At 38.2% G+C, this 27,143-nt stretch overlaps 1 protein-coding gene across 4 annotated transcripts in view; it reads left to right on the top strand.

The window, feature by feature from the left end:
• Positions 1–546: 546 nt before the first annotated feature.
• Positions 547–27,143, top strand: part of DNAJC15 (DnaJ heat shock protein family (Hsp40) member C15) — a 107,399-nt gene continuing 80,802 nt past the window's right edge. For all 4 annotated transcript variants that reach the window (XR_011427807.1, XR_011427806.1, XR_011427805.1 and 1 more), the window contains exon 1: positions 547–959. Coding sequence is in view for 1 of the 4 variants with exons in the window: in XM_023621641.2 (XP_023477409.1) it covers positions 855–959 (105 nt within the window). In the remaining 3 variants the exon portion in view is untranslated. The remainder of the gene's footprint in view (positions 960–27,143) is intronic.

Here is a 27,143-nt window from a genome sequence, read left to right as displayed (position 1 = left end):
TCTTGGGCTTGCTAACAGTATTAACTAAATGAATAAGTTAATAGACCCTCAAAACTTTTAATTCAGGAACAGGAAAAAAAAAAAGAATTCTCTTCTTGTAAGTTTTTTGCAATGGGTAGTATAAAGGGCAAAAGAGCTGCCAAGTTGGTGCAGGAGTTGGAAAACACTATACAGGCTTCATTTGTTTGTTAACTTTTGCTCCAAAAGGCTTGACTTAAACATTAATAAAGTGGGTCTTTCTATATCCAAATCAGCACAAAATCATTTGTGGGTAATGACATTTATTTGCCTGCTTAGAAGTTTCTTCTTTTTTAACTTCTTAAATATGGCCATTCATGGAGGGTTGTAAACAAATTGCCTCTGGTACTGCTGTCATAGATGGGAAAATCTTGGCCTTAAACAGAAGTATAATCAGTAGTTGGGGGTGGAAAGAAAGGTCCGGTGTGGGTCAGGGACCTTCAGACTCTTTAGGTCTCTCCTGGCCTGGCAGCTCATGAGACCAACATTAGACCTTAGGGCTTAAACCCAGGCCCTTGGTTACTATGGGGAGGCGGCAGGTTCCACCACGCACTGCCCCAGGACACCCAGTGTTGGCTTTGGGCACGAGAATCTGAAAAGAACAAAAAACCCCCCTAAGGCCAACGGGCCTCGGCTCAAAATCTGGCCCTTTGCTTCGATGGGACAAGTAGCCCGAGCTTGGGTAAGAACGCCATCTCCTGCGGTCCCGCCCTCCACCCGCTCAGCGGGCGCGACGTCGACCAAGCCCGCGAAGAAACCCGCCCTAACTAGTTTGTCCCTGCGGCCATCTCGTAGGCGCGGCCGCGGCGCAGCGCGTCGCCCCCTGCCGCATTGCCATGGCTGCCCGTGGTGGCGTCGCCTCTGCCGGCGAGGGGCTGCGCTACGCCGAGTACTCGCCGCCCTCGACCAGGCGACCGGACGCGGACATCGACCAGGGACTGGTGAGTCCTGTCGGCGGCTCCCGCCCCTGTCCGGCTCCCCGCCGTCGGGGCCTGCCCGCTAGCGCCCCCCGGATCCCGTCCTCGTCCTCGTCCCTGTCCCTGGACCCACTTTCCCCTTGGACCTTGGCGCCCTCGGCGTTCATAACCGTCTGTGTCCCATTCGTTCAGCGGAGACTCTGCTCGGTGCCAGGCGTTGATGATGAGGCGTGTTTAGAGTCTCTGCCCCCTCAAGGAGCTTCCAGTCTCGTAGGGGACAGAGACCAGAAAACAGTTGCAGATACAGGATGATAAGTGCTGTAGGATGGATTCCCCTATCACATAGGAGGGGACGCCAGTCGTCTACCGGGGGCAGTGGGTGAGGTCAGGGGGGCTTCTTAGAGAAAGCGATGGTTAAAACTAAAATCTGAATAATGAGTAGCAGTTAGCTCAGCGAAGAGGAAAAAGTGTTTTGTTTCAGGCACCAGTAGTCGTATCTACAAAGTCATAGGCCAGAGAAACAGGACCCAGTTGGAACTTTCAAGTGGTTTATTCAGACTGAAATGTAGAACTGGGAAAAGGAACTGTCCAATAGAAACGTAATGCGAGCCACATGTGTGTTTTTAAGTTTCCTGTAGCCATATTATAAAAGTAAAAAGAAAATAGGTGGATTTAACTTTAACAGTGTGTTTTTATTTTAACACAATACATCCACAGTAATATTTCAACATGTAATCAATGTAAAAATTATTCATGAGATGTTTTGCATTCTTTTTTTTGTACTAAGTCTTCGAAATCCAGAGTATATTTTACACTAGCAGGACATCTCAATTCGGACTAGCCACATTTCAGGTGCTCAGTAGCTACATGTGGCTTGTGGCTACCTTGTTGATCAGTGCAGTTCCTGGAGGTAAATGGGGGCTAGAATATATGAAGCATCTGGTAAACCACGTGGAAGAGTTGGGATATCCTGAGGCCTGGGGTACTGTCTTGATGAGTTGTAAACAGAGGAGTGATAGGTTGGGCTATTGTAAAGTTCTCTCAGGGTGTGCGTGAGAAGAGTGGATTAGATGGAGAAAGTCTGGAAACATAGCTGTTTCATCCCTTATCCACACCACATTCCATGTCATTTTCCAGCATTTTTCTAAGTTTCCTAAGAGCATAGACTGGGTCTTTCCTTCTAGTAGGCACTCCCTTGCTAAGACTCAGTTATCGTTACTTAATTAACTAATAAATTTCTGGAGCAAGCAGTCAGATGGGCTTGCCTGGGAAGGTTTCAGGAAACAGATGTGCTTTCATTCAACAGACATTTCTTGAGCACTGCTAGGTGACAGGTACCATCCTAGGACCTTGGCATAAGTAAGTGAACAAAACAAAGGTTTGAAGTGGCAGACTCTTTGAGCTCCTACTGTGTCTGATTTATTCCTTACCACAACCCTTTGAGGAAGGTTTTTAAAATTCTCTCTTAAGAAATGAGACGGAGACTCAGAAAGTGGTAGTTGCTTACCCAGGATCATTCTCCTAATAAATGGCAGACCTAGAAGTCCAAATCCTACACTCTTTCGACTATGACTTGCTGACTCCTTAGAAATAAGGCTCTCTGAATGGAGTGTTCAGTCTGTGGTGTAGACTGGATAAGATACTAGGTTAGGTAGAAGGAATCTCTTTATGGAGAGTTGTAAAAATCTCAGTAATGGACTGATTTGCAAGGCAGCTGGGAGCTCTGTGGTATTTTTAAGATAGAAGTAGTATTGGTGATTTTTACATCTGGAGGACTTTTATTAGGAAGAGAGAGTGTATGGAATCCGAGATATCAGTTAGATGACATCTTTAGTAGGCTAGGCACATGAGGGCTGAAATATAGGCCGGTGATTCTCAACTTGTCCAGCCCGGTGCACCGTATTTATAACAAATATTTTGTAAAGTCTCTTGTAATATTCTGAAATGAAATTTGTTGGCAATGAAATCTACTCATAAACATAATTTTTAAAAATCAATAGCATGCTCTAAGTGAAACACAGAGGTGAAATAAGTATTTTATTAGAAAATAACATGTCTACCATGTAAATATGTAAGTGCTCAGGCATGACTACATTAGAAGATATGAAGTAATCAGTTGCTGGCACATGGAAACAGTACGGAGAATCACTGTGAATGTGACAGCTACAATTTCAGATTGATTTCAGATGTAGTATATTGGCAGTTTAAGTACCGTAAGGACCATTGTCATCAACAAACTGATTTTTCTCAAATTGTGAACAATTTTGAACAAAACAAAGTGGAATCTTTCCTCATTTTACATGGTAGTTACACTTCTGGAAAATTCAGTCTACACTGAAACAGTGCAAAAATGATATGTTTTGTATATAATAAAGAGCTAGACTAAGATGATCATAAACAGGCTTTTTACCCACTTAATGTCCAGTAGAATCTTTTAAAATCTTGAGGCGTGCAGACAGTTCTTTGTTGTGCAGAGTTGTCTCGAGTTGTCTCATACATTTTAGGACCCATAGTCCTCCATCCACCAAATACCCTTCCTCCTACCCAGATTATTGTGACAACCAAAAAGGTCCTCATAAATTTATATCAAAATGTCTCTAAGGGCCTGTTCTGATTCTCTGGGGAATTATTGGTCCAGGCAATGACCAATGATGAGGGAGAAGATAAGAGTTGATAATAACAACTTTGGGGAACTTGGAAGTACTGAAAGTGATGGGAAGGTGACAAAGGGTAAGTGTTAGGAAAGAATAAATGACCTGGATGTGTGAAATATGCAGTAGTCTTATTGAACATAGTAGAAAATAAAATCTTTGCCAAGGAGTTGAAGAAAAAATGTTCCATGCCATTTTTTTTAAATGATGCAATTTATTTTAAAGTTTTTGAAATATATTTCTGCAGTTGTAGATGTCGAATAACTCTTTTTCTCAGGTAAGCTTCCCTTTAGGGACTAAGAATTAATGTTCTTTAGCCTATTTAGAAGATGAAAAAGATAACATAAGTAAAAATAACTGAGTAGTACTTTGAATAAAATAGTGTCTTACAATTAATTGTTGAATAATCAGAGGTCATGGTCAAACTTTGCTGTAGTACAGCTGGTTCTCAGTGAAAAGTAGAAAAGAAACTTTAAAGTTAAGAAAAGAATATTATCAATTTTTAAAGCAATATAAGCAAAACTCGATTTGTATGAAGTGGTAGCCTTTTAGTTTCCAGTATTTTCCTGGAAAGTGTAACTCCTAGTGTTGTTAGGATAATGTAACATGTAGGAAAATTAGCCACATGGATGGTTTGGTATAAGCAAACGTGACACGTGAAAACAAAAACCTATCAAACATGTAAATTATCAAATACTTACTCGTTACCAAAAACAAAAGAGACCATTTCTACTGTTTTTTGAATTGCAGTTTGATTTAAAATGTTTACCTTGAAGCATCCCTTTGAAGAAACACATGGGTCACATATTGTATATCCATATTTTTAGCTTTAACTTTGATTCTTTCCTCACTGTTCTTCTTCTTCTACTACTTCTTTTTTTTCCTTTTTTGAGGAAGATTGGCCCTGAGCTAACATCTGTTGCTAATCTTCCTCTTTCTTTGCTTGAGGAAGATTGTCACTGAGCTAACTTCTGTGCCATCTTCCTTTATTTTGTGTGGGATGCTGCCACAGCATGGCTTGAGGAATGGTGCTAGGTCCATGCTGGGGATCCAAACCCGTGAACCCTGGGCCACTGAGGTGGAGCACACGAACTTAACCACTACACCCCTGTGCTGGCTCCCCTCACTGTTCTTTAGACCATAAGAGGAGGCTGAAATGTAAGCTCTGTGGTCAAGGACTTTGTTGTTTGTGTATTTCCAGCGTTTATAATGGTGGTATATGTGGTAAGCATTCCAAAACAAAATAGTTGTTCCAAAAATAAATGTTATTCTAGGATGTGAAGGAATGTAAAGAACTGTTCTATCAGTGAACGGCATTAGTAAGAATTTCCATTTGTCTGCCAATGAATCCTGCAAAGAAAAGTACAAAATTCAGTTTATCTGAAGTGACACTCATTGTATCCTTTCCCCACACATGCTGGTTCTCCTCTCTCCCCCATCTTGAATAATACCGTGATCAACTCCACTTTCTCTTTTACCTCCAACATTCAGTCCATCAGTCACTTATTCTGCTCTCTGTAATTTCTTCCTCTCTCCCTTCCCACTGCTGTTCTGTTAGCCTTAATCATCTCGCCCCTGGCCGATTGTAATAGCCTTTAAAACAGGTCTCTTTGCTTTTGGTACTTTACCCTTTTAAACTTCACACTGCTATCAGTTATTTTTCTATACACACTCAATTATGGTGCTATCCTTTTTTATAAATTTACCGTGGTCCAAACTTTCTTTAGGATGGTATACAGGACTCTTCATGAACTGACCCCCAAATGACTCATGCAGCCCCGTTTTCCATCCCCTGCGCTGCGCTGCGCTGCACTGCCCTGTGACTCTGACTCTGCTTCCTGCACTTTGCTCCTCTGTCTGGAATTCTTTGGCAAACTGTTCATTTTTTCAGACCCAGCTTACTGATGTCAAGCTTTGCCTGACCTGAGTTTCCTTTCCTTAGTAAAATAAAGTTGTTTCACCCCGTGTACTTTCTTAGAAAGTCATGCAGTTTTTTATTGAAGTGTTTCTTACAATGTATCAAGATTCTTTATATTTGTGTAAGCACTTAGGTTGTGAAGAGTTCAGGGCAAGAACTTTATATGCCTCTGTTACTGGCATTATAATTGACACTTGGTAGTCATTTAATTGTTTGTTAAATGAACAGCTGTTAACTTGTATTACTATTGAGTGACTTAATAAATAACCCTGGGTGTTGGTTCTAACATATTGATACACGTGTTTTTTTCTGTAGGGTTTCTCCTTTATGTTAGCCCCTAAGGGAGAACATGAATCTGTGTCTCTTGCTCACTAGTCTTTCCCAGAATTTAGCACAAGGCCTGGTGTATGCTAAAAAAAAGTTTATATATTTGTATGGTGTATGCTAAATAAATGTTTTTGAGTAAGTGAATAGTCTCCATCTTTCCTTCCTCCATCACAACTACCTTTTTGAGACAGAATGGTTTTTTTCCTTCTTAATTTCCCTTCTGGTACAACTGTTGTCTATCTTGAACCTAAATGTTGCAATCTCAAGAAAGAAGTTTTAGCATTTTATAACACTTTCAGACAATTTATATTTATCTAGAGGGTTATTTACTACTTGCGCTGTTTTGGAAGAATAAAATGCCTTAGGGACTTTTAAAATTATTTTAATGCTTTTTTTTTTTACCAGCAGTAGCAGCTATGATAAGAGTAAGCTGTTTTCCCAGTTCTCAGAAATTTTTTTTTTAAAGATTTTATTTTTTTTCCTTTTTCTCCCCAAAGCCCCCCAGTACATAGTTGTATATTCTTCGTTGTGAGTCCTTCTAGTTGTGGCACGTGGGATGCTGCCTCAGAGTGGCTTGGTGAGCAGTGCCATGTCCACGCCCAGGATTCGAACCAACGAAACACTGGGCCGCCTGCAGCGGAGCAAGTGACCTTAACCACTTGGACACGGGGCCGGCCCCCTCTCAGAAACTTTTTTGATTCATGGTAGCGGAACATTTAAAGTAATTTTTCTGTGTGTGTGTTTTTTTTCCCAGTAGATGTTTGAAACTAAGTGATGGTAACAGATGCCTGACTTCGCCCACTTGTTGATTTGCTGGCATTATTTAAATGGTGCTTCTCCTTTTTGAAATACGTCTTTTAAAACTAAAATTAGGGATTCTTTATAGGCAAGGACCAAGTTTTAAGGATCCTCGTCCTCTCAGCTCCCAAAATAGTACCAGGCTCATGGTTCCGGCTCCATAAATTTTTGTTGAATGATTAAATTAAGAAGTGAATGAAACGTCTGGATAGGAGAAAAACAGGATTAGAGAAATGTTTTTTATAGACTGATAAACTGACGGCCTTAAGGAATAAGAAAGAGTAAGATAAATGAGACTCTCTTCTTTGACTTTTTTAATGTTAAAGAGAGGCCTAAAATATAAACATCTGATAAACGTTATGTGGAGTCAGAGTACACATAATACTCTTCTTCTGATGTGCTTTTTTAAGTTTTAGTCATTTTATTGCTTAATACCTCCAATACCACAGGCAGTCTCCAACTCAGTTTTTAAAGTTTGTTAATTCAATTCAGTTTAATAGATTTTTTTTTTTTTTGAATATCAAATACATGGAAGCTTATATACAGGTGTGTGTGGGAAGGATATGAATGAGCCAGGATTGCCACCCTCAAGGACACAGGTCAGCAAATTTACTTTGTAAAAGGCCTCATAGTATTTTAGGCTTTGCAGGCCATATGACCTCTGTCACATTGCTGAACTCTGCCACTGTAGAGCAAAAGCAGCCATAGACGTGACGGTGTTCCAATAAAAGTTTATTTACAACCACAGTTGGAGGACCAGATTTGGCTAGTGGGCTGTAAGTTTGCCAACTCCTACTCTAGAAAGCAAATTGGATCAAATTTAAATACTAAATTCAAGACTGGCTCTATTAAATGCTGTCATTTATTTATTCATTCATTCGTTCATTCAATACTTATTTATGGAGTCCCACTGAATTATGTAAGGGACTGAGGCTAAGTGCTGTAGTGGATACAAAGATGAATCAAACATGGATTTTGTTCTTGAGGGACTGGAAAAATATTTGACTTTTCGGGAGAAGCCAGAAAGAGAGAAAAGCAAGTTTTTCTAAAATATAGGTTATATCGGGGGGGAAAAAAAAAGAAAAAGTAGGTTGGGAGATAAGACTGAGTAGCCCTGAATGGTCTGTTAAGGAGTGTGGCCCGTATCTGTAGGCAGTTGAAGTTTTGTAGGAGCTGTGTGATCAGTGGAGGGCTTTAGGAAGATTAAGCCCAGAGCAGTGTTTAGGAATGGTGGAAGCAGAAGAGGGCAAGACCGGTTAAGAATGTGTTACAGTGGGCAATACTCTGGGAGTATGGAGGAGATGATGGCAGCAATAATAGTGATGGTAGCTAAAATGTTTTGTGCTTGGTGTTAGGCTAATGCTTTAAATGCACGAACTCATTTAGTCCATAATAAGCCTGTAAGGTCTATATACTATTATAATCCCCAATTTATTGGTGAATAAATTGAGGCTTAAAGCAATGAAATAATTTGGTCAAGGTCACACAGTTGATGCATGGATAAACCCCTAAGATACTCTGCTTTTACTCAGAATTTATTCTGTCTTTATCCATCTTTCCCCTTCAGCCTTTCTATCTGTGTCACTCAAGGGCTAACCAGGAAAACAGACATAACTTAAATTACATAAAACAAAGGAAATGTAATGCAGAGAATTGGTTTTATAGGTACTGAAGTTGTTGAGAAGCCAAACAGGATTGTGAGGCAGTTCAGAGGTTGAGAACAGCAAGAAACTGCTAAGACTCCCAGAGCTGGAGGGCCAAAGGGAAGAGTTGGTGTTTTCAAAACCACCCCTCGTTAACTGAACCAAGGGGGTCTGTGCAGAGGGAGCTGGAGCCACCGAGACACTGTTGCTGCTGGAGCTGCTGCTCAAGGCAGAGAGGAAGGGGGAGAAGTACCCTACTCTCTCCCTTTTTTCTACCCTCCCGTCTCCCAACATTGTGTTCCATCTGTTGGAGTCAGCTGGAGCCAGATGACAGTGGAGGCTTCAGGACTTAGCTCTCCTTCCAACAGAGCAGAGTAGGGAAAAGCCAGGGAATGGATCAGTGAGTACAGACAGGTCTGGGACCAACACTCTCACTCTATCTATTTTCAGCTGTAAGGTGATTTAATTCCACAGATGTTAAGAAATTTGAAAGCACAGTCTCCTAAAAGCAGCGTTCCAAAACCCTATTTTGTAAATGGTGAATATTCCTTTAGCCCACAGAAGTCGATTTAACCCACAGTGTAGGGGAAAGAGTTGTTTCATGGAGCTCCATTCTCACTGTCCTATGCTCTCTGAATATTATTTCAATGCTATTAGGGATTAAATAAGAGTTCTTAGCTCTTATGAAAATCTAATCAAGATGTGTAACATTTTTTTCCCTTTTAAATAGACTTTTTTTTTTTACAACAGTTTCAGATTTACAGAAAAAGTGAGAAGCTAATACGGAGTACCCATATACCCCACACTCAGTATCCCCTATTAACATCTTGTGTTAGTATGGTACATCTGTTACAATTAATGAACAAATATTGATACATTCTTAAGCAAAGTCCGTGTTTTATTCAGATTCTCTTAGTTTTTACCTAAGATCTTTTTAATGTTCCAGGATACCACATTACATTTAGTTTTTATGTCTCTTTTCGTTCCTCTTGCCCATGACAGTTTCTCAGACTAGCCTTGTTTTTGATGACCCTGACAGATATGAGGAATACTGGGCAGGTATTTTGTAGAATGCCCCTCTACTGGAATTTGTCTGTTTTTCTTGTAATTAGAAGAGTGATAGGTTTTGGGGAGGAAGACCAGAGAGGTAAAGTGCCATTTCCATTGCATCATATGAAGGGTACATACTATAGACATGATTTATCACTATTTATGTTGAACTTGTTCCAGTCTGATGAAGTAGTATTAATTAGTCCGGCTTCTCCACTCTAAAGTTACTCTTTTTTTCCCCTTTCCTGCTGTACTTTCTGAAAGGAGGTTACTCTGTGTAGTGCACATTTAAGGAGTGGGGAGTTATGCTTCCCCTCCTTGAGGGTGAGGTAGTCTGTAAAATTATTTGGAATTCTTCTGCTTGAGAGATTTGTCTCTTTTTCCTCATTTATTTACTCAGTCATTTATTTATACTAGTCTAGATTTGTGGATATTTACTTTATGCTTTGGGTTATTATCCACTACTAGTAGTAATTATCTGGTTGCTCAAATTGTTCTAGCTTTGGCTGTTGGGATCTCTTCCCAGTGGCTTCTCTGTACCTTTGACATACCCTTATTATTGTGGGTTTTTTTTGAGCATTTCCTTTCTTTGGTACTGCAAGGTGCTCTTGGCTCATTTTGTCTGTTTCTTGCCCCAGTCCTAGAATCAGCCATTTCTCTAGGAAGCCTTGTGTATTTAACATTTTATCTCATGGGAGACGTCATCTTGGGTCACAACTCTGGATCCTAATAGTCTCATTTTTCTCCTCTTCCCCACCTCTTCCCCAGTTTCCTTATCTTCCCCCTTATAGCTGGTAAGGTGGGAGAGTAAAAGATTTCCTTGTCTTGGAGTAAGTGGCTGCTCTTTAAGTCCACCAAAAGTGGAATTTCTCGTGCTGCTTCAGCAGAGCTCTTTTTTGTTTGGTTGGTTTTGGCTTTATTTTTGTTTTTCAATGTCTGGCATTAGGGACCGCTAATGGAGGGTGCCAGGGGATTGTGAAAGGAAGAAGAGAGAGAGACTCGTCAATCTTTCTATATTTATCATTACATTTCAAGTTTCTTATAGAATCTTAGTATGAGTCAGTGAACAGAAGAACCTCTCTCCAGGTACAAAATATTATTACATATTCCTCTAAATGATTAAATTAGGTCTTCCAGAGAGTGTTTTTCACTTCCTTTTGCAATCCTTAGAATTTAACAACCATTACCATCACAACTGAAAAAATAGTTTTATATAACAGTAATGTCAAAATAAAGGGAAGATAACTAAACTAATGGTGGAAACCAATTACAGAATAGTACTGTAAACAGCACTCACTCCCCCACCCCCACCCAAATACAGCCTAGCTGCAATGATGTTAAACTTTTATTCATCAGGGACTTTATTACTATGTAATACTTAGAATATTTCTAAATGTATTATATGGTTTTTGTAAGGAATTTTAAGTAGAAGTTTTAATAAGTGCCATGAATTGATCCCTAATTTGTATATTCTCTTTAACTGATTTGGGGTAACCCATTTCGATCATTCCTTCCATTCTAGAAAACTTATGATATTCCGCTATTTAGAAACAGTTGAAATATCGTGCAGTTTAGAATTGTTGATTCATTGATTGTCATTTTTAAGTGTCAGTGGATCTAACACTAAGGTTATTGTCTATATTTTATCGGTATGATGAGGTTTTTTGACTGTGAGATTTTTGTAGGGGATTGTTTTAGGCACCTGTAGTATACAATCACTTTTGGCCAGTACAAGTGTGACCAGGTGGGATCTTCCCAAGATTTTTCTTTTTTAATAACCTTTATCTTTTCTGATTTTTTTTTTGCCCTAAAACAATGCTTCCCAATCTTTTCAAATATAGCATCCTCTATAAAGTGAAAAATTTCATACTTTCTCCTGCCCCCATAATATTAGAAATATTTTCTATTTTTATTCATTGAATATATAAAAATAAGAAAAATAAATGATATGCATGAATGTATTCAGTTCATGGTATGCAAGCAGATAGTTAAGGAGGAGATAAACTAACATTTAGTGAATGTCTGCCGTGTATAACCAGCCACTGGTTATATTTTCCCATTTCTCATAGTAACTCTGTGAAGTTAGATAGTACTTTTCACCATTTTACATATGAGAAAACTGAGGCTAGAAGAAGTTAATTAACTGTCTCAAGGTCATATAGCTAGTAAGTGGCAGGACTGGGATGTGAAACCAATTTTGACTCCAAAAGTCCTTGACTTTTTTACTGTACCGTATTGCTGCTTCTTCATTTAGATATCAGAAATTGATGAAATCCAACTCTAAGAAAGCATGTACAGTCTTGGTTTTTATGGTAATTTTCAGAGTCTTCAGGTGCTATAAGATATGCTAAAAAATTCTTGAACTTCAAAGAAGAGTGAATTTTATTTCACCTCAACTCAAAAAGAAAGGAAAGAATACTGTGTAATGAAATTTAAGCTATAAGCATTACCACTCTAAGAAATTTCTGCCTTAAAGTAAAATAGGCTATTGTAAGAGAGTAAAAGTACCTTTCAGAAAATGGGGTGCTTTCCCAAGTGAGAAGAATAAGCAGACTACAAAGTGTTGCAGGTGAGCCAAAAGAGAGAGTTTCAGGGGTACTTGGCTTATAAGAGTACACAATAGGGATCAGGCTAGCTAGAGATGCAGCAAGATCATTTTTATGATCAGGGTGCAAAATTAAGTGCAAGAATAAAAAGGGAGATAGAAGATCAGGTACGTTTATTTTTATTGAAGAATGCCAGGAAGAATTTGTTTTTAAAGTTTTATTTTAAAGTATACAGAGGTGGAGGGAGGGCAAAAGGGATAAAAGGGCACATTTATACTGTGATGAGATGGCAGCTAGACTCTGGGTGGTAAACATGATGTACTCTACACAGAAGTCAAAATGTAATGATGTATACCTGAAATTTATATAATGTTATAAACCAGTGTTACTTCAATAAAGAATTAAAAAAAAATAAAGTAGACAGGTCAGAGGGTTTTCTGACTTAAAAGTTATTAAACTCTTCTGACCAAGTGGGATCTTCCCAAGATTTTTCTTTTTCAATAGCCTGTATTTTTTTCCCTAATTTTAAAAGGAACAATTGTATAATAATATCGTATAGTAATTGTAATAGATATCACTTAGTGAATGCTTATCACATGTAAAATACTAGGTGATATATATGTATGTTTTAATTTATAAAACTTCATACCAACCCAAGGAAGGAGGTATAATTATTATCCTCATGTTACAGATGAGGAAACACTAGTAATAAAGGTTAAGTAACTTGGCTAAGGCCATGTTGCTGTATGTAGAGCGCCAAAATTCAGTCTGTGTTTCTTTGATTCCAAAGTCTGTAATCCTAAGACTTTGTTTTAATGATAAAAGGTAGTTACTAAAAATATGTAACTACTGTTAACATTTTTGGTTTATATCATTACATTTTTTTCTATGCTGTATATTCGGTTTTATAGCTTGCTTTTACTCTCTAACATAGGGTCTGTAAACATTCCTCAATCTATTATTTAATTGTTGATGCATGTTTTGGATAGGGCTTAATGTATTTAATTATTCCTCTATTGTTGGGTATTCAAATTGCCTCCAGTTTTTTATATTATAAATAATGCAGTGATGAATATTCTCATATATAAGTTTTTGTGCACCGCTTTGATGATTAGGAAAATTTTTTTTAATTGTAGCTATTAAGCCTGCTGACTTGAATATATTTAGGACTGTTGATTCCTATGATGAAATTACCTTCAAGACAGATTGTCCGAATTTGAACTCCCAGCATCAGTTCATGAGATTGTTCATTGACAACTTGTAAAGCTTTGACTTGTTGGCTAAAATGTATGCCTGTCATTACTAATGGCCTTTATACTTTAGGTATGACAGTTGCTACATGGCCCCATCTAGAAGAAAAGTTTAAAGAGGTACTAGTAATCCCACTTCCATACCTATCAAACTGGTCGATTTTATCCACTTCCATACTTAACAGACTTGTTGATTTTGTATTAAATATAGGAGTTTAGAAAATATAACTTCTTGGGGGAGGGCGAGGGAAGATAAAATTTTGTGAAAAAATAGAGCATTATAAGTAGTGAGGACATCAGGGACCAAAGCTAGGATCTAGTTTGACATTAGATAATTAAATGACAGTGTGTTCTCTAGGTGATTTTAAAAACTATGTGAGAAGTTGTACAAGACTTTATAAGGCTTTGTGAATGGGCATTACATAGGGGTGTTTCGTTGAGTATGAGCTCACACTGGAAAGATATGGAATGATTTTTATCATTCAGTATCTATTAAAAGAGTGTTGAAGACGTAGGCTCTGGTCTGGAGTTTGGTTGCCTATGTTCTAGTCCCAGTGCGGACACTGATAACAACTGCTCCAACTTGAGTAAGGCATGTGACTTTTCAGGACCTCAGTGTCTTCCTCCATAAAATGGAGGAAGTGGAGTGGGTTTTGGCTAGCTGTTTTCTATCATTTCTTTTAACTATGGTTCTGTGACATTGACTTAATGTATTGTAGTCACAAATGACAACAAAATATTGGATATCCTGTGGAAGCTATTGAAAATAAAACAGAAGCATATCTTTTTTATAAAAGTATAGTATCTCTATACCTACAAATCTGTGTGTACTTCTGCTTCTACCTTTCAAAAGGGTCAAATAGAAATGGAAACTTTCCAGAAAGAGACAACAAATAAATGTATTGATGGGAGAAGTTTGTGATTGTGTGTGTAGGGGTTGGGGGCAGGGGGGAGGGAAGGCTCATTTGAAGATAGGCTAAAATAGTTTAGAACTCTTAATTCAGGAACATTGGACAAAAATAACTTAATGGAAGTCAGTAAATGATAAAGGATTTTGTTGGATAAAAAAGTCCTTTTCCTCCAAATTTTAGAAGACAGAATTAAGGATACTACTTAAACTTGAAAGAGATAAATTTAGGGCCAATGAATTAAATAGAAGTGATGAACAAGTTAGAGAAACTAGCTCCTAGACCTAAGTGAACCTTGAAGTGCCCAGAAGACCAAGCTTTGAGAGCAGATATATCTGAAGCTTCGGACCAAAGAACAGGTCTCAGAAGTTTCTCTGATAGGCTTGACATGTCTAGCATCAAGAGCCACAAAGCAAGGATGCAGAGCCTGCCTTGGGTCTTACTTCCTAACAAATATTTTCCAAACACTGAAGTCATTTTTCAGTATCACTCGTTTAATTTTCTGATTAGAATTTGGCTTTGAAAATCTTGTCCTTTTTTGGCCTCTCTGCTTAGGGTTATTACCTTGAGGTAATTCCATATTGTTAAATAGATAGAAGTTAACCTTACATTTTACAAATTATCTGGTCTAATCTGTATTTAATATATTCTGTGGATATTAACATAGGTGATGCCTCCCCCCCAACATACACATACATTCAATTGCAGTGACCTGAGGTCACAGTGAGCTCAGGGCAGAATCTGAACCAGAGTCCAGGTTCCCCAGCTTCTAACCTTTGTTCTCTCCTTGTACCCTCCCTCCCCTTTTCCTCCTTGGCCTAAGGACCCTATCTGAACTTTTCTCAGAAGCCATCTGTTACCCAGAAGCAGAGTACTGAGCCAACTGGCCAGCTATCTATCTAACCATCTATCCACACATCCATCCATTCAGTCAATTAACTGCTCACTTTTATGTAGCTCATTCTATATTCTGGGAAGACAAAGGTGAATAAAGCCTACTTCCTGCTTTCTAAAGACTCACACTTTAGTAGGGAGACAAGTTATGAAGTCATGGTCTGGGATAACAGTAGAGAAATAAGCTGGGAGGTGGAGAGGTGGGGTATTTGAATAGGGTAGAGGGTATTACTGGTATTGATTCCTTTCATATTTGGAAGTTTACTTGATTCTGCTGCCTGTCTAGAGTAGTTCTGTTTTTCTTCTTTCTCATTTGGTAGCTGAGAAGGCTGTATATACCAGACACCCTTCTGTGTTAGGATCAGGTATCAGTCATATCCTCTTTACGTGAAGGGTGGTGAAAAAGAAGGGCAGGGATGTATTATAGTCCACTGAGGGTAGTAGGGATATGACACAGATGCCTCGGCTCCCTTACTCAGAGCCAGCAGCTTCAGAAGACAGAGAGCTTATTTTGAGAAAAAGTGTTATGGTCCACATCTAGGGTGGGGACCAGCTCACAGGGAAAAGGTGTAAGAGTAGGTACAAGGTTTCTTGTTGGTGGCCTCTGATCAAATATCTGCTGAAATCATCTTTCAGCCTCTCACTTGCACTGCTCCCTACTAGCACTGACTGACTGAATCTTAATGAGATAAAAATGGAATCTTCCCCTCAAGTTAAAGTGTTAAAGTGAAAGTTTTTTCAAATTTTAAAAAAATTACAATTACTATGTTATTTTAATTTTGTATACTTAGAAGAGAGTTTTTAGTTAGTGCATCCTTGTTCCAAAATTGATTGAATGAATGTGCTAACTCTAGCAAAATTGGTGCACTGGGTTGTTCTCAGCACACTGTTTATCTGAGTGTAATTGTATAAAGCAGTGGATCTTAACTCCCCCTACACACTGATGTAATAACATGAGGTAACATGAGAAAGGGATGGGGTTACCACCATGTGGGTTATCCCAAGAAATATTTCTGGCTAAAAATCTAGTAAGTTCTAAAAGGAATTAGATAAATTTATGGAGAAATAAAATAATAAAAGCAAACTAGTAAGTTTTGGAGGACATATATGTTTTGTTTTGAGATTTTGATTCAATTTGTTACCCTTGTGAGGTCGTCGTATTGATCTATATATCTACCCCTTGTACAGTGCTTGGTCTGTAGTAGACACCCAGATTAAATGTTTAAATATTGAATTAGTTAATGGATAATGAATGAATAAAAGGGTATATGCCTAAAAGCATTATTTTCTGGGCTTGAAACACAGCAGAAATCTGTATCAGAGTTCTCCGGAGAAGCAGAACCTGGTAGTGTGTATGTGTCTATCTATTTCAAAGAATTGGCTTACTCTATTTGTGGCAAGTCTAAAGTTTGTAGGGCAGGCCTGCAGGCTGGAAACAGACAGGAGCAGATTCTTGACGCAGGATTTCTACTTCCTCAGGAAATGTCAATTTTGTTCTTAAGGCCTTTCAACTGATTGGATGAGGGCCACCTAGGTTATCAGAGACTCCTCAGAGTCATCTGATTATATTAGCCATGTCTACAAAATACCTAGACAGCAACACTTAGATTAGTGTTTAATTGACTAACCTAGCCAAGTTGACACATAAAATGAACCATCACAGTATCCTTGGATTTAAAAACTTGATATCAAGTGTGCACCCTGGTTTTGCAAACCTGTGATGAGCCCAGGGGCTCCTAGTGCTCTCCGAGTGTCCAGGACTAGGTGGATATTGGGCCAGGACTTTCTCATGAGCCACATGTAATGTGAGCAAATAAGCAGCTTGTGTTATTAGGAGAAAGTGGAGACAAGGTTTGTTTTCATCAGCGGGTCCCTGAATAAATGCAAACAGTACTTAAAAGATTATTCTTAAAAAATCATTATGTATAACAAAGATTTAAGTTTGGGGAATTTTTTTATTAATTATGTTAGAGAGTGGAGAAGTACTCATTTGGTGTAAGCCTAAGAGGTTTGTTATGATGTTTGGCTTTTGCTTGTGTTTTATTGTTTTGCTTTGTTTTTGTTTTGCCCTTTTATTTACGCTCTAGTCTTGCTGTAGAAATTAATGCTTGCCTGAGGTTTAAAATAAATTGACTTTAAAGTGGAGCAAATACAGATGTAATTAGCTTTGTCTTTCCTTTTAACTTAATTTAAGGTTTTCACGGGAATTGGTGTTTTCAGAGAAGTTCGAATGTATTTGTTATTGACAATGGAACGATAATGACTAGGGCCAGGCACAGTAATGTGGACGGGTCCAATTTAGATAGGAAAATCTGTGAAATTCATGTTGGCTTGAAGACTTTAGGGAAGGACAATTCTAAAAATTCTCTCCCTAATGTCATTTTATCGTGTCTGACACTTTTTCTTGAATATAAGTTCACCTCTCCTCCTTTTTTTGATCTACATGTGTAATACCTCTCCCAAATTCTGCTGATTTGCCAGCAGTTTTTCTTGTTTCCTCTTTTTTTTGCTCTTCCACTTGCTGTTGTTTAAATTCAAAGATCTTTTTTTTGTAGAAATTGAACCAAATAATAAGGCAGCATAAAACACTGAGTTCCACAGAGAGTGATTTCCTTATGAATAACCCTTGAGAATTGAGTCACTTCTAGATAAAGAATGTTTTTTAAGACAACTTGCTCCTCCTTCTTTTCCATTAGTAGATGAGACCTCCCCCTCGACAGGTGTTGTGAATTCACATGCTGCTTTACTTGGGCTTTATTCATCATACTCGTCGTGGCATCTTTTTAGAAAAACAAGTCCAAAAGAGAGCTTATGACATCCCCACCTCTGTCTCCAGTCCTCTCACAGTCTTTCGTTCTCAGCAAAAGGCAACTCCATTCTTCCAGTTGTTTAAGGCAATAACTTTAACATCCTTTTTTCCCCACCCAGCTTTATTGAGGTATAACTGACAAATAAAAATTGTCTATATTTAAGGTGTATTCAACGTGATGATTTGATATATGTATACATTGTGAAATGATTGCCACAATGAAGCTAATTAACACATCTGTTACCTCACATCCATTACCTTTTGTGAGTGCGTGTGTGGTGAGATCACTTAAGATCTTCTCTCTTGGCAAATTTCAAGTATAAAACCTATTCATCTTATAACTGAAAGTTTGACCAACATCACTGCATTTCCCCTACTCCCAACCCCTGGCAACCACTGTTCTACTCTCTGCTTCTATGAGTTCAACATTTTTAGAGTCTGCATATGAGTAAGATTATACAGCATTTGTCTTTCTGTGTCTGCTTTGTTTCACTTAGCATAATGTCCTCCGGGATCATCCATGTTGTTGCAAGTGCTAGAATTTCCTTCTTTTTTATGGCTGAGTAATATCTTCCATTGTGACACACCATATTTTCTTTATCCACCCTTAATCAATGAACACCAATTCTTCTCTTTCTCTCATACCTCACATCCAATCTCTCAACAAATCTTGTTGGCCTTATCTTCAGAATATACCCAGAATCTGACCACTTTTCCTATCTCTATCATTAATCACTTTGGTCCAAGCTACCATTATCTCTCTCTTGGATTATTATTATTTTTAATATTCGGGGCTTTTTAATCTCTTCTATTCCTTTTTTTTTTCTTTTTGGTGAGGAAGATTGGCTCCAAGCTACCATCTATTGCCAGTCTTCCTCTTTTTGCTTGAGTAACATCTGTGCCAATCTTCTATTTTGTATGTGGGATGCTACCTCAGTATGGCTTGAGGAGTGGTGTGTACGTCCATGCCCGGGCACCAAACCTGCAAACTCTAGGCTGGTGAAGTGGAGTGCACAAACTTAACTACCACGCCACTGGGCTGGCCCCTTTTGGATTATTTTAATAGACTCCTAACTCACCTTCATCCCACTGCCTTTCACATATCTATTCTCAACATGACAACTAGGGATCATTTTAGAATGAAATGAGATAATCTTAGGCCTATACTCAAAACAATCACGTCTCATATCACTCAGAGAAAAGCTGAAGTCCTTGTGCGGAACTCTAAGGTCTGACATGATCTGCTCCCCATGTTACCTCTCTGGCTTCATTCCTTATTGTTTTTTACCCGTTCTCAGTTTCTTTTGCTCTGTGCACACTAGCCTCCTGGCTAATCCCAAGCACACCAGACGCACCCTGCCTCAGGGCCTTCCAACTTGTTCACTCTACCCGCAGTGATCTGTGCTTAAATATTGGCATGGCTTCTTCACTTTGGTTTTCTTTTCAAAAGTCACCTTTGCAGTGAAACTTTCACTGCTCACTCTGTGTAAATTTGCCACTCTTGCTATACAAACACACACGTATTTCTTTACCTGCCTTATTTTTCTCCATAGCACACTGTCTGTTGCATATTTTCTGTATTTGTGTTGTTTATTGTCTGTCTCTCATGCTGAAATATAGGTTCACAAGACCAGGGATTTTGTCTGATATATCTTCAGGAGTTAGAATTGTGACTGGTACATATTAGGCACTTACTGAGTATTTATTGAAATCGGTCAACCAATCAGAGATGGGAAGTAGCCTCCCAATGGCTCATTGATAAATTATCTTTTATTGGGAATTTATTTTTCTTCATGTTTGTTTAACAAATTAATTATTCCTTCATGGTTTCCTACATGGACCTGTGGATTATATTTGTTTCATTTTTATAATAAAGTTTACCCAACACAAGGCCCTTAACTTCATTTTCTTTGTCTTATGTGAGACTTTTGAATATATTTACCTGGTCCAGGTATTTCGAGGCATGATTACATGTTAGTTTCTTAATTAAGTTTGACTGTCATTGTCCATTATATTTTCCCAATTCAAAACATAATTCCAGGCACTAGCAGACACCAATACAGTACACAAATAATACAAGCTGTAAGAAGCATCTGAATGATGGGGAAGTGTCTTAAGATAAGATCATCCCATTATACAAACTTATTGAAAACACACTGTGTGCCAGTACTTATTTTGGAAATCCAAAGAAATAAACACAATGCCTACCTGCAGAAGCTCAGATTTTAGAAGGGATTTGAAATAGACAGGTAAACCATTATTAAATAATGTGCTATGTATTATAAGAGAGAGATCTGCTAAGTACTGTGGAGGCACTGGAGAGTTTTGCTAGGGTGAGGAGGTGATGGGAAAGTTTCACTGAGAGATGATGACCTTGAAGCTATTTGTTTAGAATAAGTAGGAATTTTCCAGCAGGACTGAGCAGAGAAGAACAGAAAGGAGTAAGAGTAAAGATCTGAGGGTGAAGAAAGGACTAACATAGAGTATCTGCCATGTTTATATAGTGTACTGGTTATTTTTCATAACCTTCCTCATAAATCGTTTTGAGCATTCTGTGGCATAGGTATTCACATTCCCGTTGTATAGATGAGAAAATGGGCCCAGAGAGATCAGCTTAGGGTAACAACTGGTAAATATTGAGTTGTAATTGGAGCCCAGGCCTGATTAACTTTGAAGCCCATGAATTTTCCATAACACCACCTCCCCCTATACATGCATGGTTGAAAGGGTAGAAGATTGAGACAGTTCATGCTTGCTGCATGGATGAGAACTGTGAAGGCTTATGAAAAAAGTAAAGGTTTAGAATAGTTAGGGCAAAGAGGACTGGGGAAGGATACCAATTAATGATGAGGAAGATGATGCTGATCAGAACTGAAGGTCCGGCAGACAACAGAATAATTTTGTAGTGATACTATTTAGTGTGGACATAAGACTTTTCTTCAGCCCAACTTAGCAGTCTAGGAAAAGGATTCTCTCTGGCAGTTGTGCCACCGTTTTGAAACCAACCAATAATTTCATTGAGAATTTGCCGCTTCTCAATTTCTGCAGTGCTATTGTGCTTATACCTGGAAATTTTAAAATCTAAAATATTCATACTTTGTGTTTGGTCAACAGCAAAGCAGTGAGAACTGTGTTTTTTGGCATTTGTAACAAATATAATCTAAAATTTTCATGAACTTTTAAAACAAATATCATTGATCAATATCACATAAATTGATTTTGTGCACACATATCATCTTTTTCAATGGTGACCATGATGGAATTGTTAAAAGCTGAATTTCCAAATTTGATGTAAATAGAATGTTTTCTGTTTTCCTTATATGACCCACTCTTCCCAAACACTAGTCTGGACTAGCTGTAAAAGAATTTGTTGGTAGAATTTTTAACTGATTTAGTTTTTAGTATGTATGTGCACGTAATTATGGAAAGATCAGCTTGTTCTAAGTATGCACTAGACTAATTTGTACAGCAAAAAAAAATATATGTATAGGTAGATAAACAGATGGATTGATCATAGATCGATTTATCTATATGTCTCCAAGAATTTACTTAGATCTTCCGTAGACCTAGAAAATGTTGCCTACTTTTCTAACCCTTGTACTTCTGAATCGTCAAAGAAAATGTTTTAAAACTAAAACTTGCCCAAGGCAGCCTTGTGAATATTGGGGGGAAAAGAAAAGCCTTGTGTGGCATCCACATTTACCATTTACTATCTCCTACATATGTATGACATCTACGGCAGTTTTAGCTTAGGCCAGAGGACAGGTATATGCATACCTTTCTTTTCAAAGTACACTGCCTGATTTCCTTTATTTTCAGCACACGTTCTAATTTTCCTAAGACAAAAAAATTGCAACATTTCTCTAGTTTCTATAAAATCACAGGTGTACCATGATGTCATTCTAGTCGCTTGAGCAATTTCAGACATTTAACGTAGAAAATGATTGTACTTTTAGTGCTAACACTATGCCGGATTCACTATTTTGCTTTTAAATTGTCTTTTCAATGTCACTTTTGTTGTTCCGTTACTGGCAATTTAGTTTTAAAGCATCATTGTTTAAAAAAATTCAAAATAAAAATTGAAATATATCTTTGTGCTTGCCAGTGGATTAAATACCTTGTTGCATATATAAAAGAAACAAAATAGATCCTGTTAGCCTGAGGATTCAATACTACAGTTTAAATAAATGTGAAATAGCATAGTGATAAAGCCTATGTGAAATTTTTTTAACAGTAGTAAAATAGAGAAGATGTTGATGGAGTTCTCTGATATTTACAGTTATGGCAAATGAACCATGGGCTATTTAAAAGTCCCAGTATGTTTTAGATGTTATTTTACTTTTAAAAATTAAGGTCAAGTAAAGGTATAGTCAAGAGTTCCATGTGAACTACTAGCCCAGATTTCAGACTGACTCTCCTTGTGCTTCCTATCTTCTGTAGTATTTGCAGTAAGATAGTGTCCTTTCCCTGTTTTGGGTATTCACATGTGTGAAAGGTTAGGGGAACTTGTTGTTTTAGCGCTCTCTAAATTTGTGTCTGAAAAAAATCCCGGTGACTTTTTAGTGAATGAAAAAATGTTAGGTAGTAAATAGATTTTTTTTTTCTAGGAAACAGATCGTATTCTTATTCTGGACCAGTTAAAGTTTTAATTTAATCACTTCTATCTACCAGTCTTTGTATTTCCACAGAAAACTTTATGAGAACGTTTACTCTTACTTCAGAGTACTAAATTTGGTTGTATGGGATACGTAATTTTTAAAAAAAGTTTGAGTTCAGCTTCCAAATAGTATTTTTGTTTGTTTTCAATTGTTTATGCTCAAAAAGTATAAACTATTTTAATATCAAGTTCATTAAAAACTGCAGTTAAAGAGGTAAATCAGATGCAACCCCTTTCCAATAAGGAATTTTAATTCCAATAGAGAAAAGGGTTTTTGGTTTGCTGTGCTATACTTTTCAGCATGGGTAAGTAAGATTTGATTACACAGTTTTTGGTCATTTATTGAACATCCTTATTTACTTCAGTGATCTACCTAATTTGGGTTTGTTTTTGTTGTTTTTAAAGGTTGCAAGGTCTTTTGTGTTTATCTTTTTATAAATTTAGTTTTTAGAAATATAGGGGCCGGCTCCGTGGCCGAGTGGTTAAGTTTGTGCGCTCCGCTGCGGCAGCCCAGGGTTCAGATCCTGGGCACGGACATGGCACCGCTCGTCAGGCCGCGTTGAGGTGGCATCCCACATCCCACAACTAGAAGGACCTGCAACTAAGATATACAACTATGTACCGGGGCGGGGGGTGGGGGGTGGGGTTGGGAAATAAAGCGGAAAAAAAAAAAAAAGGAAGATTGGCAACAGTTGTTAGCCCAGGTGCCAATCTTCAAAAAAAAAAAAAAAGAAATATAGATTAATTCTAACCTCAACAGTAGTTTTCTTATTGAATGAATGAAAAATGAGATATATATGGTACATCTAATGTACTCTAAGAACTCAAAGGTGAATGATACAACCTTCTGGACTTCAGTGGGCTTGCTTATTTTTTTTTTTTATAGAGTTTCGTATGTTGGGTTTGTGAACTGAAGGGCTTTAGGGAAGCCCATGGATCCCCTCAAATTATATACAAAAAATTAGTAGTGTATATATATTTGTGGTTTTCTGGGGCGATGATCCATAGATTTCATCAGATTTTTAAAAGGCTCTTGATATCTAGAAAAGCTAAAGGAGATAGAACACATCTAACTATAATTTAGTGTAATAAATTTTGTAATAAGGATAAAAATATGATCTTTGGGAAATTAGTATAAATACTGGTGGCCAACCGTATTCAAGGTCCTGCATAGGATTCATTTGATATAGACTTTTGCCTTGTTATGCTCTGTCTCCTGTGCATAGTGTAGTGACTGGTATATAGTGATGTTTGTATCAGTGAGAGTCCAGGTAGTAGCAAATGGATGGTTTTTTTGAAGATAGTTTAATGAAGGGACTATTTGCAGAAGTGTGGGCATGGGGTAAGGTAACCAAAAAGGGGTGATGAATCACCCAAGGACTAGCAACAGTTGGAAACTGTTATCCATCCAGGCAAAGAGGCGAGAGGATGGAAACTGTAGATGAAAATAATCCATAACCAATCTATAAATGAAAATTGGGGTGAGTTTATTATGAGCTAGATCTGAGGACTAGTTTAGGCCAGGGCCTTCCTTCCTCAAGGAAGGAAGGGCACCAAAGAAGTGGGGGTGTACGGAGTGGTTATATACCATCAAAGAGCATGTATCACATATGATTGAAATGTCTCTTTTACAATAGTCCCAAGATTGCTGTGTCGGCATAGGGATTGATGGACACAGCAGGTAGTAGTCCACTGCCTTGGTGGACACAGCAGCCCGTCTGTTGTCTCAAGCTGTGTGGTCACAGGGTGGGTGCAATAATCAATTCCCAGCCTAGGAAGAGATGCTTATCCTTAAGGAAATGCCAGTGTGGGGGAAGTTGCATCTTTACCTTAAGGCCATTTGTTCTTGTCTTTGGGCCATAGTAAATGCTTAAAGCAGATATATAATGCATGTTCAAGGGCCACATCAGGCCCTTTTGGAAAAACAAGATCAGGCCGAATTAGGTTTACACCAAATGGCTTCCTCATATACTCCGATATCCTATTGCTTGCCATTTGTTTGTCAAAACTATGTTACAGAACGCAGTGAATTTGTAGGCATGAAAGAGGAGCCGCTCAACAGGAGCTGTGGTCAAAGAGGAAACATAGCAGGGAATAAATTCTACCATTATTTCTGTCTCCTTCAGCTCTAGCTCTTCTGCTGATGATTTCTGTTTGGAAAGGCAGTCTCATGTGCAGTCTTTCAACCCTGCTTGGCCACGTAAGAGTGGGCTTTGGGCTTGTAACACTTCCTTACCAAGAGATAAGGATCCCACACAGCCTGTGCTGTATTTACCACTTTTTTGGGATAACTTTTCCTTGTGTCAGGCTCAGTGAGTGTTCCTTTGTTCTGTTTGAGCGCATAGTCAGTGCCTCTCGTGCATGCTCTTGCTTTCAGTGTTTCAGACTCAAGGGGTGGGGTGACATGGAGAGGGGGAGTGGTCTTTCTGTTGCAGCCCAAGAGTGGTTCCCTTGGCCTATTTCCCTTTGAGTGCTTACTGCGGGGCCTGGTAGGGGGCACTCACTAGCCATGAGGGACTGATTAGAGCTGACCTTACTCTGTCTCTTCTCTCTGCGAGTAAAGCATTGTTCTGTCCAGTGCTTGACTGTGTTGTGTTTTCCTTGGCAACTTTGATAGCAAGGTGCAATGCAAAGTAGTGTTTGGAGTCCTCCCCTGGGATGAGTAACGCATTCATGGAGTTCTGTTGGACACTTCCTCTCATTGGCAAAACCCAACCAGAAACTAGAGGGCAAGTGAGAACTCGGTAACGTAGTCCTTAGAGATAAGGGGAGGCAGAGGTACCAATCAAGGCAGAGAAGGGTGGAGAGTGGATCTGGAGGGACAAATGGAGAATAATCAGCAGAACGCTAAGTATTTATTTGTTAGATTAAATTGAATTTTTATTGTTAAACACAATTTTTGTTAAAGTAGAAAACAATCAAATGCCTAATGGTTTATGGTTTCTGATATAAATGCCTTGAAATAAAAATCTGTTTGGAATTGTAAAGGCAACTCTCTGTCTCCTCTACATATTTTGAATAGTTGAAGTAGTAAAAATGATATAATAATTTTTAATCTAAAATGTGAAATTAGAATAACTCATCTTCTCAAGACTGTATTTTTCAAATATGCATTTTTCAAAATGTGAAAATTTGGATTATTTAATCTAGAGACAACCAATTCATTTTCCAGGACCTATCTCTAAAACCTCTTCTATGAATCTTCTCTTACTCAGACAAATTTAAGGGTTATGGAACAATGCTCGTACCTCTGTTATATCACTTAGATTCAATAAAGCTAGTTATTTTTATTGATAATATTAAGAGCAATTCACATTCACTGACTGTTTACCATGTGCCAAGTCTCTGTGCTAAATCCTTTATATACATTATTACATTTTATCCTCATGGTAACCCCAGGAAGTGTAGATACTGTTGCTTGGTGCTTGGGATGCATCAGTGGCCAGAACAAGTTCCACAAAGGCCAGAGATCTTTATATTCTTATATTATTATTTCTACACCCTTTTGGTTTTGTTGTTGTTATTGTTAGTATTCCCTAGTTACTCTTGAAGTTGAGCACCTTTTCATATGTTTATTAGCCATTTTGATTTTTTTCTATGAAGTCCCTGACCCAGTCTTTTGCCCATTTTTTATTGGGTTGTCTGTCTTCTTCTTATTAATGTGGAGGAATTCTATATGTATTTTTGGATATGTGCTCATTGTCTGTCATTTGTTGCAAATGATTTTTCCCATTCTGTGGCAGATTCAGGCTAAAATATTAAGAATAGATTGGATATGGGTAGGCCAAGAGAAATACTTCTAGTCAGATGAAAGAATAAACAAAGTTATAGGGAAGGAAATAAATTTACACATGAAACAGTTGAGTAGTTTGGTTGGACTGAGGGTCCTTAAAGTGACCCAAGATAAGACTGGAAAAGTCAAAATACGTAGCTTAGGGAAGTTCCAGAAAGTGACAGCAATTTACCTCAACAGAACATCTTTAAATCAGTACTAACCTCCCTTCTGTTCAGGAATAATTAAGTCTAGATGACCTGAAAGGAACCTTGAAGACTACTTTGCCGCTCTGGACAGCTAGCTCTAGGCTTTCCTTCCTGTGCCAGGCAAAGAATCTTCCTTTATTGAAACTGCCCTAGTGTAATTGCATGGGGAGAAGGTATATCTTAGAGCTGGAGCTAAGGAGAAGCCTAGGTGAGCTTTTTCATACTGTCTATGAAGAGCTCTAGATTTCTAAGATAGAGCTACTGGATATTAAGTTAGAGCACCATCGTAGAGCTGCCCTTTGTTACTGATGTTTCTCATAGAGTCTTCCCTTGAAGATTTAGGGCTCTGGTTTCCTAAGACTTGTATGCCCCTGTGGAACTTGAAGACTGAGGGCTGTAGGGCTTTTTGGTGTTGGCATCCCTTCAGTCTCAGCCTCCTTTTTACGACTTCTGTACCAATGTGAAATGAATCCATTCTGTTCCCTAGTGAGATGATTCTAGCTTTTTAAAAATCTTTGCTAGATCTTATGGATCTTTGCTGGATTTACCTCTCTCACCACTAATCAGACAACATTTCTGTGCTTTCTTTCCTTAATTCTGTATCCATCAAAATTTGATTTGGCTGCAAGTGCCTGAAAACTGAAAGTAACAGTGGCTTAGGAAGGTAGAATTTTATTTTTATCTCATGTAAATAGAGGCAGTCCACGGGTGGTGTGGCAGCTCAGTGATCATCCAGGACACAATCTCTTTTCATCTCATTGTTCTTCCTTCTTTAT

Source organism: Equus caballus, chromosome 17 (genome assembly GCF_041296265.1).
Source record: "Equus caballus isolate H_3958 breed thoroughbred chromosome 17, TB-T2T, whole genome shotgun sequence".
NCBI classification, from domain to species: domain Eukaryota; kingdom Metazoa; phylum Chordata; class Mammalia; order Perissodactyla; family Equidae; genus Equus; species Equus caballus.
Note: the sequence above shows the minus strand (reverse complement) of the source record. Positions and strands in the feature narration are given on the sequence as shown.